General features: G+C 44.7%; 1 protein-coding gene across 2 annotated transcripts in view; it reads left to right on the forward strand.

The window, feature by feature from the left end:
* The window catches only part of neo (ZP and PAN domain-containing protein neyo), a 371,329-nt gene extending 357,546 nt beyond the window's left edge, over positions 1–13,783 (forward strand). For both annotated transcript variants that reach the window (XM_076518589.1, XM_076518587.1), the window contains one exon: positions 6,432–13,783. In XM_076518589.1, coding sequence (XP_076374704.1) covers positions 6,432–6,995 — 564 coding nt within the window. In that variant the 3' untranslated portion in view covers positions 6,996–13,783. The remainder of the gene's footprint in view (positions 1–6,431) is intronic.
* Positions 13,784–15,346: the final 1,563 nt, after the last annotated feature.

Raw genomic sequence — 15,346 nt, forward strand, 5'->3', positions numbered from 1 at the left:
TTCATATTATAAATGATCAAGCAGCTGTAACTTTCTCACTTTTAAGAATTAAAACATAAGTTTTTGCAGACGTATTGTGGCACCTGTGTCCTCCAAGAAAAATATTTAAAAAAAACGATTTATTCGAAGACCCACGCCAGAGTACCCGTTAAGTGTAAAAGACCTAACAGATGTACGATGGGTGTTGAAGAGTGTGTGTTTATAGCCAGATCTGTAATTCCCTGTGCTAAGTGCAGACAGTGATTAAAGAGGATCGTCTCTGGCGTAAACACACGTCTCAGACGCGAACGTGGAGAGCGTTCCGGCAGTTTTTCGCGGAGCGCTCCTTCCATCCGTATGATTAAGGAATCCAGTATTTTGACTTTCAATCGTACCTCGGAAGTGACTGGGTTCTACATAATGCACCCGGCGGAGGAAAGGCTCCCTTAAATAGTTCATCTAAATGTACATCTAAAAAGCGTGTTTCCACTTCTGACCGCTTCCGCGTCGCGATATTAAAATTACCGATGCAAATGACTTGCTTACATATACGGGAGAAAAATTCGATATCAGGCCTGGTCAAGGAAGCAAAGGAGATTCGACTGAAAGCCACGGAAGAGAGGAACGACCTTTCGGAGGAACCGTCCTTCGCGACGGATGACCACAGACTTTAACCTTTCGAATGCTGGCACGACGCCATATGGAGTCACTAATATCGTACTGTATTTTGGAGACTAGGTAGTTCCCATGCATTCGACTCGCTTTGTGAGAAAAAATGTTTAGCGAACAGAATTATTTATGACGTGAATATCGAACAACATACATATTAGGTTTCTTCAATATTTAAATGTAACAAATATTTAGTGAGAAAGATTATTTGTGATGTAACAATTTAACAACATGTTAGGTTTCCTAAATACTTAAATGTAAAAAGTATTTAGTAAGAAAAATGATGTATAGCGTAATCATCTAACAACATATTTTGCAAATATTTAAATATAAAAAACGTTTAGTCAGAAAAATTATTTATGATGTAACCATTTAACAACGTATTAGATTTCCTAAATATTAAAAAAATGATATATAAAAAAAATGATATATAGCGTAATCACCTAACAACGTATTTCGTAAATATTTAAATAGAAGAAACATTTAGTGAGAACAATTATTTATGATGTAGTCCACACAATCCAACAAAATATTAGGTTTCCTAAATAGCTTTTCTCACAAATCGAGTCAGATGAAAGAGAAGTACAATAAATTCCCCTTGAAGGCTCGGAGCTCGGAATTGTATACAGTAATCGCGCGCGCGGCGGGTATTCAACACGATTCTTTGAGCCTCGCGGCACGTTTTTATAGTTGCCGACACCTCGTGAGAGTGAGAGAGAGAGAGAGAGAGAGAGAGAGAGAGAGAGAGAGAGAGAGAGAGAGAGAGAACGAAACTCAGAGCAGTCGGCAAAAAAATGCAGCGGCCAGCATGTCGGCCAGCATGAATACATAGTAATGCTAGAATAAAAACGATGACTTAACCTCTTTATTTCTAATTTTTTGCCACGATTTGAAGGCAATTCGGAGGCCACATGCCACGATTCGAAGGCAATTCGGAGGCCACATGCCACGATTCGGCGGTCACGTACCTACTACAGTAAATTCTCCCTAATCGACCCTCGGATTGTGCATAAAAATGCTCGATTTGAGAAGAAGATATAACTATAACTATAAGAGGATAACTATATAACTATTCGACAATCGGTAACTATAAAAGCTCGAAGCGCTAAGCTCGAATAATCGTATCTCTTCTTCCAAAATTGTTCATTTTCATGTACAATCTGAACGTCAATTAGAGAGAACTTACTGTACCTACCACGTGTCTTGTAGCTTCGCGACTTTTCTTACCGGATTCACACCTAAACAAACGATTTTACGTTGTCTTCCGGGAATTCGAGTCAAAGGAGCCGCGTCGCGTGCCGCATCACACGCTTCACCGACTCCGTCGCACCTTAGCATTGACGTAGCAATAAATTACATAGGCGTAGGACTAGCACAGGGAAATTCACAGCAACCCGAAATTTGGCATTCTGGAAAGAATTTGCCGCACCTATTCTCCCAAAATGCGGTGCAACGTTAGTGACTTCGCGTGGCCATCACGCCGGTTAATGGCAGCTTTAAAAGCCCGTGCTAAGTACGTTTCCCATCTCATGATCCCGTGTAATTGCCGTTACACGCCGCTGCTTAATGAAGGCGAAAAAGTGGGAAAAACCAGTTCGCGAATCATCCTTAGCCCGCGTCCACGCAGCTTCTTCCCCATCTCTGGAAACCAAGCAAGACCGATCGTGATCCCGAAACGCCTTCGTTTTAACCGACTCGAGCGGCGATGACGAATTAATTAGCGAACCACCCAAGGATAGATCGATTCGCGGAAATGAATTTTCAACGTCCCACTTTGCGGCACGACAGTGGTGAACCGTTTTACAGTTTATGACGCGTAGAGAGCCAGTTGTAAAGGGCGACAGCGAATTAATTTAGCGCGACGGTCGCGAACATTTTTAGAATAAAAGATGAGGGTCCGTGCTCCTCATTTTTACGCTTTAATCCCCTTTGAAAGCGTCCGCCGGTGACACTCTCCCGGATTCAAAATTAAAAAGATGCCGCGCCGTCGACGCCGCCGTCCCACCCTCGTCCGAAATCCCCAAAAGAATATGGAGACGTCCGTTTGAGATCCCGCGTTTCTATCAACTCTGGTATCCCCGAGATTCTCGAACAATTTATTCAAATTCATTGGGAGCGACAATTCGCTGGTGACGATGATGAACAAAAAAAACCTACCGTGTCGGTCAAAATGAAGTGTCACGATTTTTCTTTTAAGATTTCTTCTTTCAACTTCATCAACTCATTTCCTATGAAATTAATAGACCGGTACCTATAACGAGTCTCAATTACGATAACATCCTCGAAGCGATGAGGTTGCATATTCTTGATAGAAGACGAAGAGCGGATCTTATATTATGTTCAATAATCAATAATCTTGTAATAAATAATATGCAATAAGTATCAATAATCTTGTTGCATATCCTGCGACCTTAGATTAAAGAGAATCTCTTTTAATACTAATTGATTCTTCTCGATCACAAATGCTTACTGCAGAAACATTAAGTTCTTCATTGGATCTTTAATCTCTTTTAAATCGTCTTTGTTAGACTTATCCGGAGTTAATCATTAAAATTTTATATATATCTCATTATTATTTTTTACGTTACTCTCATTTTTGCATTTTTATGCAAAATTCTTTATTTATCCAGTGCAGTGTAGTCCGTTAAAATAAATAAATAAAAATATAATTGTTCTCCTCATTATAAAGACGCTTTCACAGGAAATAATTGAATAAATTTCTTAATATTCCCCAGAGTACATTATTGATGAAAAGTTTATGTAAATTCAGTTTTGTTATGCCTGTGAAGCATGCAAGTTACCCACTTTTAATGCTCGGTAGATACATACGCGTGTAGAAAGTGCATACGTAGCGTAGGGCAATCATAAGTGTTGATTATTTACGATTCGATAAATTTTTATATATATAAAAATTATAAATAAAAAATATATATATATATATATATTTATTTATTTATTTATTTATAATTTATATATAAACTTTTATATATATATATTTATATATAAACTTTTATATATATATATATTTATATATAAACTTTTATATATATATACAGGATATATAAATATTGAATGGTTTTTTTTATGGTATATAGGATACATTTTACTGAGTAAAAAAGCTTTAGTAACCATAGGTCGAAAAGTGAACCGTTTCTGCAATATAAACATTTTTGTTCGCCAGTGTCATGATTAACTTACTTACGAGGATATTTAAAAATCCTAGTGTACTCCTCGCCGATAAATGACTTCAAAAAATTACGTAACCGAATCCACCACGCTTGTCAAACAATACAACAGAAATGTGGAATTTTCGAGAGACTTTGCGACTCTGTAACAAGAAGATGCAAAGCGTGTGTAGAAATGGGAGGTGGACACATAGAAAATCCTCTGTAAACATCGAAAATTCAGTAGTAAATCAATCATGAGACTAGCAAACAAAAATGTTCATATCTCAGAAACGGTTGACCTTTCGACCTACGTTTACTAAAGCTTTTTTTACTCAGCACAATATATCTTATATACCATATAAGTATTAAATGGTATTTATTGAACACCCTGTTGTATAAAGAATTTATCGAATCGTAAATAATCAACACTTGCGACTGCCATACGCAACGTATGCAATTTCTACACGCGTCTTGGTACCGGTGGGAAACATGGATTTGTCGCATGAAGCTGCAGATTGTTTCTTATTATTCTGCCGCGTCTAAGTTGAAAAGCCAGGGAGAACGCGATATCCCGGAGCCCCATGAAATGCAAATTTCACCCTCTTAACATCGCCGGTTGATGGTATTTTAATACGCGTCCTGTCCCAGATAAAATCCATGGAAATCCTGTGTCGCGCGGCCGTTGTATTCAGTCGCGGAAGCGTTTATATTTCTAACAAGGAAAAAATGAATGAAAGAACCATGAACGACAGCTTTATAGCGGTACTCGCCGCGGCTCTGTCCCCGGCGAACGGTGAAGTTCATCAACAAAACTGCGCAAATATCTTTAAACTGTTTTACCGAGCGGACACGATTTTTGCACGCTCCGCGACGTTTTCTTTCAGTCGACGTCGCCGTATTATCGTCGTAATGAATAACGGGACAAAATGATCTCTTCCCTGTGTGTCGTCCCGTGGCTTCGGCAGCGAGCAATTCCGTCCGATTTCAATTGTCCCCGCGAGCTCGGAATAATTACACGTTCTTGGCGAACGTAAAGCACACACGAGTCTAAGAATACGCGGAAGACAATAATGACTCGTGGAGCAAGCTTTGCAATCGAAGTGGATGACTTCAAATTTACGAATGACGCGGCGAAGAAAAGAAAATTCGTGATCGTACATTGTGAGAAGTTTCGCGGTCTGTGCAAGCGAAAAGTATAATCGGCTCTCCGAGAACACGATAGATTCGTTCCGCAAAGTATCGAAGGAATAAACCTAGAACTAATGCAATTAGGAACATTCGTTCTATGTTACAACGAAGTCCTGTTCGCCGAGAGCTTTGTCATATTAAGAGCAATTTTGGAACAATAGAAATCAAAGAAATTCATTTAAAGTATCTTCAACGATTTCGCACAACGAAAACGAACATTGAACATTTTTGTCAAAGTGCAAATTTCAGGAATGCTGGGAACGTCTTGTCGGACAGCATGCGACAATACGAAAATTACACAACTCTAATGTTCTTTTATTTAATCTTCTGCTGTTACAATAGGGCAAAAATGTCCTGCATTTTTTTTTATCGAAAGAGTGACATTGTTATGAAAAGACTGATGTTAACAATTAACTCGACATACCTGAAAGTGATACATCGAATTCTCATAGAGGTAACGATGTTCTAGAACGTAAAATTAATTCTCAAATTTTTGAGTTTTAATTCAAATTATATTCTCAAGTTTCCGAGTGTCGATTCAAATGATGTTCTGAAATGTTTGGTGTCTCAATTCAAACTATATTCTGAAATTGTTTGATCCCAATAATATTGCTAGTTTTTAAGCGACGGTTTAAAAACTAAACTGGATCCGAGTGTATCCAGTATGGCATACGCGTGTTTCGCATAGGAACTGTAACGGGGAATTGTTAATAACTATATTAATACACATCTAAATGTACGTCTAAACTGAACGAGCAACCGTCTGCAACGTCCTGCTTATAAAGAATATTATCCTCGTATTACAAAATGTTGAATACGATAATGTTGTACCGTGTCGTGAAAGAATCGTCGCAATTTCCGCACGGTGTTACATCGGAACCGAGTATGTAATAGGAGGGGTCGGCGGTACAACGTAAAAGTAAACTGGATAGGTCACAGTAAAATCCAAACGCTTTGCAAAGTGACGGGTGGAATTCTTCGTGGGTTCTTTTGCGCGCGAAGTATCGTGCAGCTCTTCCAGCACTTCGAAGTTTCTCCTTGGTGGCAGTTATTTAAAACCGTTACAGAAGAGCACGAACGCGATAGAGAACGTAAACCAATTTCCCCGCGAACCGGTTCATGAAAGTCCTACATAAAATTCCAACTAGTTTCCGCGGAGCCCGGCAACTCGGCGCAGCCGTGAACCAGATTATGAAATAAGGACACGATTTTCCCAATTACTTATCTCGCGTAGACGCCGCCGACGTAAACTCAATTCCTCACCGGCATTGTGTTCCCCGGCTCGGTATTTTTCTTCCCAAGGAAATTGCCGCGGTTCCCAGAGCGACTCGGTCGAGCGACTCGTTCCTGACAAATCGAGTGACCCGGTCGGTCGAACGAGACCATTGAAAATCGTCGCGTCTACAAATGCTTCCCGTTCGATTTCAGATTCTGCTGTCCCAATTGGAAGCGTTCAAGTTCCCGAACTCGGAGGTGGTGCAGTTCCGCGCCCTGGTGACACCATGCATGCCGACCTGCGAACCGGTGCAGTGCAACCAGGAGGATGCACCCGGGGAGCTGCGCTCGATGATCTCCTTCGGCAGGCGTCGTCGCCGTCGCGAGGCCGAGCCGTCCTCCCACAGCCGCAAGGACCTTTATCTGGTGCAATCGATCCAGATCTCGGACAAGGACGATTTCCAGCGCAAGGACAAGGCGTTGAACGCCAGCTCGGCGGCCAGGAACACCGTGTTCGTCGAGAGCGAGGACATCTCATCGACGATGGGCATGTGCATCAACCTGGGCGAGGCGATCGTCGCCGGCAGCGTCTTCCTGCTCGCCCAGATCGCCCTGATCGCCGCGTGGACCATCACCTGGCAGAGACGCCGGCAGATGCTGAAGCATCAGGATGCCCTGTCGGTCTCGGTCTCCGTTCCCGGCATGCACTCCCCACCGGGACGCACCGACAGCCTCTGTAAGTTGTACGACACCGGATACTCAGCGCGCCGTTTTTGAACGGCCCCCGTCCCCGCAGCCAACAACACCCCCAATCACGTCTTCCCACGGTCTGGCAAAGAAATCGGACGATATCCCTTCTCGCTACTCACGGCGAGCTCGTGACTAGACTGCGGACTTTCCGGATCCATCGGGAAAATGAATGGTCCGAGTATAGAACGGCGCACAGTTTCGAAAGAGAGAGAGGGAGATCAAGCCTCTTTTGTTTCGGAAGTCGCAAACGTAATTTGATCGCGCGCATAACGAGCACGTTGCTCACTTTTCCCATTCGTTCGAGTCTTTGTGTACGTAATCTCTCGTTCCCCGATGAAAATATACTTATCGTTCGCGATCGGCGGTTTCATCGATGCAGAAAGTTTCAGGGAGTTCCGCAGGCTAGTCACGAGACCCGCGATTCGGCACCGATCTTCCGCGACAGAGCCAACAATCAGGCCGATTTCAAGGTGAATCACACGGAGCAGATAGAGCAATTTCGAAGGTATCGAAGAGTTTCCCGCAAACCCGCGAGCTGTCGCGTACGTTTATTCCTTCCAACGGAGACGACCAGTCGATCCGGTGTAGCTGTTCTCATCGCTAAGATCTACTAGTTATTAAAATCATGCACTATCATCCAGGAACATCGGGTTACTAGAGAGGACGTGCCGAAAACGATCGCTTGCCGTAGCTCGCCGAACGAAATTCATTCCGCTCCCGTCTTAATTCGTGACGACGTTCAAACTGTTCAGGGGTGTCGCGCAATTAAACCAGCACATTTTAATAGCTGGAACAAGCCAATTACAGCGGCGCGGCACGGTTAAAAGGCGATCGAAGTGCAGGTCCGATCGAATATCCGGCGGCTCCGTCATCCTTCATTTAAAATAGAGCGTAATCTTCGGTCGATTTTGTTCGGCCGACTACTCTTTCCTTTTTCCTTTTCTCCCCCCTTCCTTCCATCCCTCTGTTCTTTCAACCGAAGTTTTCTTCCGTCCGTTCGTAGCGCACGCAACACGAGACGAGACGAGCCGAGATAAAGACAAAGCGAAACAACTCGAAGCGAGACGAGCCGTGGCGTGGCGTGGCGCGGCGTTGCTCCACAGGCGATGGAGGTCGACGTGTACTTGCTACGTAGGATAGGGCACTAGCACGGACTCTAATTAGCATTGGGAATCGGGCATGATTATGCAGATGCTCCAAGTAGGATATCAACAGGAGGAATAGTGGACCCCGGCCTGGCGGGGCGGGGGTTAGGAGACAGAGCGTTGGGGCGGCGACGACTCGAAACAGTAGGAGACAGCCGTAGAAACCTGGGCTGAGGGGGGAGGAGCTGATAGATAGAGAGACGGAGAGAAAGAGAGACGTGGATGGACAGAAAGATAGAGAGAGAGATAGAGAGCGAAACGGAGAGAAAGGGCGGAGGGCAATGCGCGCGGAGGGGTTGGCGGAAGGTTAATTGCCTCTTGTGGTGTCTCGGGGTTAAGCTAAGCTTCGTGGGGTCGGAGGAGAATTCGGTAGCGAGTAGGGCCCGGAAACGAGACAGCGAGATGGCGTCGGATCGCATCAAGGATGGCTATCTGGAGCGTAGTGGGACCACGTAACCTCGATCCCCTTCCGACTTAACCTTAGCCGCGTCCCGACCGTCCTGTGTCGGTCCAGTTAATTTACATCGCGACGCGTAAGCTTATCAATCTGGACCCGGCCGCTTGAAGTTAAGCCGCGCGGACCGCGTAACGACACCCGCGATCAACGTCGTCCGGCTGCGTCACGACCAGCGACGCCGATTTCCTGTTCGCTTCACGTTCGTGACACGCGGACTTCCTCTATCGACGATTTGCGGCCCCGGGATGACATAGTTTCACCAGCGACGGTTTACCTTGAAATTATTCGCGGTAGAAAAGTAACCCTGTGCTCGCGCGCGCATCGATCTACGTCGACGTGTGCCAGTGGGCGCGGCCGAGTGGGTGGATGGGGATTAGGAAAATTGGAAAGTTTAACGCCGGGAGAGAGAGAGAGAGAGAGAGAGAGAGAGAGAGGGAGGCTGGTCGCCGAGGCTCGAAACGAACGTCGTTTACATTGGAAAAGTTATCCGAACGGTTCTCTGCACGGCTCGCTCCGCGCGGCGCGGCGCGGCGCAGTCGAATTCAAATATACCCGGTTGCCCGGGAAGTTATAACGGAGAGAGAGTCGATCTTAACTTCGGGGAACATAGATCCGACGTGCAAACGTCGCCGCACAATGCGCCGAGCTGCGGAGACAGTACGTTCGAACGGATTACATTTCGCGTAGGATTGCTGTTTAACATAACAAGCCGCGCGGTCGAACTTGCCCGGAACTGGGTGCTCCGAGCGGAGTTTCGCCGGGCGGCTCGAATTTTCCGCGGAACAAAGTGAAACTGCGGGTAGAGCAACCGGTAGATCGGATCTCTGACGGGGCCGGGATCTATACGGAGACCGGCAGATGAGGCGCGCGCGATACGTCGGGTTACGTTCGAATCGGTTAGCTCTGGCTTTCGTCTGGTTATGTTCGTCTCTCTCTCTCTCCCTCTCTCTCTCTCTCGCTCGCTCGCTCGCTATTCACCGCCGCTTCCGTCGCTCTCTTTCTCCGTGTCTATCGATTCCGCCGATACAAAGACTTCCGGAAGGGATCGGGTTAATTGAGAAACTTGAAGATTTGAATACGGCCCCGCCAAGACAAACAGACTGAACGGAAGGACAAGCGAAAGAGGGAGATAAAGACAAGCAAAGTGCGAGTCTCCGATTATGGTGAAACGTTTGCATTTCAGTTAGTCGAAGTTCGCCACCGTTCCCCCTGTTCGACGTTTCCCTACCGTCGACAAGCAAGCCGCGAACACACCGCACAGTTTCTCCTCTCTTAATTTGAATGATCGCCAGGGACTTCCTGCGCCGATCCTGCTGAGAATGTTGTCGACGGGAGAATTCATCGTCGCACACGCGCCGAGCTCGTTGTTTTCGCTAACACCAATTACCTGGGACCGAGCACGATCCCGGGTATTGATTCGCGATCGGCACACAGTTATTTTACGTGGTCGTGCAGGAACTTTTGTGTAAACGAAAAATCGTCCGTTTCGCCAAGTGGAAATCGCGTTTAATGACTTCAACAGAGATCTTTCTCTGTATTTTCTAGATTCCACTTATTCAGTATCCGTAGATTCTAGTTTTTTTCGGCTGAATTTCATCGGGAAAATTACTTCCAATTTCAAGTGCAGCGAGTCACTCGTGCTCCTATGAGAAAAGTGTCTGTTATTACGTCAGGAAGTTTCGAACAATGGTATACGACATTCAGTCTTCAGCTTACATCGAAGTCGCTAAAGAAAGAAGGAAACTTTGATACGTCCAGATATCGAATCTTGAAAATGGTACAGACGATTTTTATACGTCTGCAACGTCTGTCCATCGTTACCAATATGCCAGTAGAAAAAGCGCGAGTACATTCAATTCAAAAGTCGAAAGAATCTATTGTCTCGGTTCAATGAACATCGACTAAGCTTCCACAGACATTGATACGTCGCAATTATCCACGGCCAGGGACTTCTTCATACATTTGCCAATAGCAACAATTTCAAACTCGAATCGAATATTCGCTCACACTGCATCAATACGATCGTTTCTTTCGAGAGTACTGTTTCAAAAAAAAAACATTTCCAAGCTTCTTTCTCATGATACAGGCATTGAAAATTCCACCGATAGTCGAACAAATCCGTTCCGACCCGATATCGTAAGACAAGGGGTCGAATCTCGAAACAAATCCGTCCCGTCCAGATCGATATCGACGAATCTCGGCGCCGGTGGCTCGAATGCATCCGGGAATAAGGTGGTTAGAGCGCGCCGTTTGTTTCGGCGGCAAACTTCTCGGCTTTCGTGCGGCCGGGAAAAAATCGAGCCGGGACAGGAAAAAATGCGAGCGTACGCACCAGCGGTATTGTGCCGGCGTTGAAACGTCGACGCGCACTTTAATTATTGGTTCTAATTGCCGTGGAAATTGCTGGGCTTTCTCCGGCGCGCAACACTGGTCGCGCTCGCCCGAATTTTGTTTCTGAATCGAACGGGGTGCTGATTGAAAACACAGGTCGCGGCGGATCGACAGAGACCGCCGGAAAAAACGGGAGAGATTTAAAGAGAGCGGGAGCGAGAGAAAGAGAGAAAGGGAGAAACGATTCGAGGATAGAGAGGAGAGATTTGAAGAGATTTGAAGAGAGTGGTAGAGAGAGATTTTAACACTAGAATTTCAACACTAGATTTGAGCACTCGAAATTTCAACACCAATCGAAATGACTGGTTTCTGATTATTTCTTTTACAGTTTTTGGTATTATCGAAATGTTTTTGCGATCAGTTTCTGGTTACATATCTTTATTAAAGAATATATTATAATTTATGCAAAATAGAAATCATTCGGATGAATTGCGAGAAATATGTATTAGATAGAAATATCTATACTTAAATTCTTCTAACGACATTTCCGTTTTTTCGATTCGACGTATTTAATTTTGCCAGAAATGCGTAAAAAAAAAAAATCCGCAGTCTAATTATAATCGAAATCAAAAGAAGTTCGAGTAAATCCAATCCGATAGAACGATGTACGTTAGTCGCGTTTAGGGCTCGTTTTTCTAGTGTTAAATAGAAGCAGAAAGAGATTTGAAGAGAGGTGAAAGAGAGATTTCAAGGAAGCCGGAATAGAGAGAGAGACTTTAAGAGAGATAAAAATGAAAGATTTTAAGAGAGCTAAAAAGACAGAGAAATAGAAGTCCAGCCGCGTATTTCCATAGCGCGCCAGCCACGCTCGTCCCGTTTCGCAGCTGCATTCTCCCATAGAAAGAGTGCGTGTACATCGACGAATAAGAATGCCAACGAAGGTGCCTACGCGTATCAATAAGCGACGCTACTTAAGAGTTTTATTCTACATTTACGTTGTATGCTAAGGATTTTTCGCTAACGCTGACGTAGTATAATCCAATTTGCTTGTGGTGAGAGGGTAGAGCCAATTTTTATAACCCGCTCGAGCACGGCGATTACAGAAGCCGGTGCCGAGCGACAAGAATCGCGAGCCGCGAGCTCGCGCGCGTTTCCGCGGACCGCGAGCCGCGCTGCTCGCCGCTCGCGATCTTCTAGACGTACGAGCGTAACGCATAAATAGCGATACGAGATGGTGCATGAAGAATCACGTTCCGTCTCGCCTCTTCACGCGAATCCGTCGGCGACGCGTCATCCCGCCGACCGGGGAGACGGTCCGAGATTTTCTCGCGCCATCTTGTCAAGAAAAGCAACATTTCTTCTAGCTGTAGGACACGACGCTGTCGAGCACTTTTCATCGACTTGATCGAACCGAGGATCGACGCGCGCCACGGCGACGTTAGAGAACGCGTTCGATCCAAGTCAATGGAAACTGCGTTGTTCCCGCGACAACAACGGTCATTGCTGAACGCGACCGATTGTCCACTATTAAACGCGTATACGATGAAAACCGGCAAGCTACGAGCTGAATCATGTATCGTCATATTCTGATTACGTAATTAAGTTGTAAGTTAACGCCAGCGGCCTGCCGAGCGAAAGGAGACGCAGGGAACGCTTCATCAAAACGTTAATATTGGGCTCGAGGACGACCGCTCTCTCGATGACACGCCGAGAAACCGCTTCCACCACGCTCCTACACGCTCTTCCTCATCCTCCGCTTCCACTTCCACTTCCGTTTCCGCTTCCGCTTCCTCTCTTCTCTCCTCCACGGAGGCAAAAGTCCGCGAGATGCCCATGCTCGCGCTCATGCTCGCGCACCCTACGAGTTTGTTTTTCCTCCCTTTCCAGCACGCTTCCTTCGACGTCCTTCTTAATGAGCCTTATACTCGTAACCCTCCCGCTTTCTTTATCGTGAACGTTCGCGAGCATGCTGAGACGTCGGTGCTTGTCCTCGAGCCCGAGGTGCGCGCCTACTCCGCTGTAAGCTTGAGACGCTCGAGTCTGTTCTGTACCCTGACGAGCGTACATATTTCCACAGCTTTTTCACCTTCAACCCCGAACCTTGCAGGCCCCGTCCATTTTCTTTATTTTCCTCCAGCTTCGTATCGCCTCCCCCGACCCTGCTCGTTTTCCCGCCACGGACCGGATCGAAACGATTCCGCGTTCGCGAGTCACGTACAGAGCTTACCCGACGATCGAGCGGTTTTACATATAACCCGCGCACCAAAACCGTAATGGCTTATTTATTTTCTACGTTTAACGTGTACCGCCCTTCCAGAATACTCGTACCTTATCACATTTATCTCTGTCCACTGTTTTTACTGTGCCCTTTTCTTTCTTTCTTCTTTCTTTTTTTTTTGTTCTCCGTGTCTTTATTGTATCCTGTTTTCACTGTGCGACGACCTCGCGCGTCCGGCGCGTGCGATCATCTTGCGCTCGTTTTAACGATGTCCCACCGATTCGGACGAGGCACGCGCACGCGAGCGCGTGCACGACGACGACGAAAGCTCGGGACCGACACGCAGCGCGCAACGCCGGATGATCGAACGAATTAATTGGACCGAGAAAGAGACTGCACTGTCTTTCTCTCGAGATGCACGCGTGTGCGCGCGTGTTTAATTAATTTCGTCGCCCCCCTTCCCCGCCACCTTCGCCTCACGATTTCTTTTCTATCATTCGACTCGCGTTCTTTTCTACGTATTTTTTTTTTTGTACCAGTATCGAGACGTCACCCAGAATTTTTTTTTCTCCGCGGCTTCGACGTCGTTATATGTCAGTACCGTAATACACATGTTGTACATAGCATATATGGTACAGAGAAAATAAACTCATTTTATAATGAATCCGCCTCTGCGTACGATTGTTTATACCTCACCAGCCGCTCCCCGTATTTTTGTTACTGTCGCGCCGTTGTTTCCGCCTGAGCGGAACCGGTGATTATTCACTGTGGGAACCAACCGGCAAGATTCTCCGTTGTGTGTGTGTTTGTATGTGTGTTTGTATGTGTGTGTGTTTGTGTGTGTGTGTGTGTGTGTGTGTGTGTGTGTGTGTATAATTAAGCGTTCCGATGGGCCGCGGTTCATTAGTCGAAAGTCAAAGGCGACCTGCCGGGACACGGTGGTCAGATTTCATTTCTACGAAGGAGCTGCTCTGCTTATTCAGGTAAGATTTATCGTTGTTCTATCGAGGATTTTGGGCCGATGAAACGATTTCCTATGTTTCTAGCGAAATTCGTTTCCTGATTAGATTATTTTAGTATGCACTTCTAGCTCTTCGATCGTTCAAACTCTGATCTCAAATTTTGTTATCCTTCTCGAATTGACATCCTTCTTAACTACAAAAGTCTGAGGGATAATTATTATTAAACTGCGGGTCTTTATGGAAAATATAATAGTTCTATACATCTGCAATACTTTTAATACGAGATGTATAAAAATATAAGAGCCAAGCGAAATTCGATATCTTTCTTTAATAATTTAAATAAGGCGAAATCTGTACACCAAGATTCAACATTTCCTTGAATCTTGTCATTGTTTGAAAATTTATAGCCCCATTTTTGTCGCAAATGCATAAAATCCGCAGTCTAATTATTATATTGTTTCACATATTTTACGCAATCTCGAGCTCGGATGCCAGACCGTAGACAACTATGGATATTTGAGTTTGAATCGATTACGCAATTTCCGTCACAGATTTTCAATCGCTACTTTATGTGTTTTTATTTCATCGCTGTTCAGAAAATAACGACTCGCGAACTCTTCATTCGACTTAACGGCAATAATTAACTTCACAAATTTACTTCATACAATATTTTATATGCAACCTTGATCAAAGCCAGGATCTCTTTGAAGTTCATATCTCGGAACAGATAAATAAATCTCCGCGTCTCCCACGTGCAAGAACAGTTGCATATTAGCATACACTGCCTTTCATTACTACATTAAATCTGCCAGTCTTCTTTTAACTGACTTATTCCGGAGCTAATTAAATCGCATCTACACGTTACTCCATTCACATTTGATGTTCACATTTCTGACGAGGATGTCTGAGGAGGATCCTTGCTAAAAAAAATAAATACGGAAACGTCGTAGCAATAAATGTATTTTTATCGGTTCAATGAACTGACAAGTTATGAAACTAGTTATTAACATATTAAGAAAAGGAACGGTACGCGCGTAATTAACCTATTCATTTTCTCAACTCGTTTCATAATGGGGATTTTTCTTTTCGCAGCGAGGGAGGTTATATTATCAAGTTACATTATTAACAAGTTACGATCAAGTACGTTATTAACAAAAAAGTTATGTTATCAACAAGTTACAAACAAGTACATTATTAACAAAAAAGTTATATTATCAACAAGTTACAATCAAGTACATTATTAACAAAAAAGTTATATTATCAAC

The sequence above is a fragment of the Megalopta genalis genome, chromosome 2, assembly GCF_051020955.1.
Source record: "Megalopta genalis isolate 19385.01 chromosome 2, iyMegGena1_principal, whole genome shotgun sequence".
Lineage (NCBI taxonomy): Eukaryota > Metazoa > Arthropoda > Insecta > Hymenoptera > Halictidae > Megalopta > Megalopta genalis.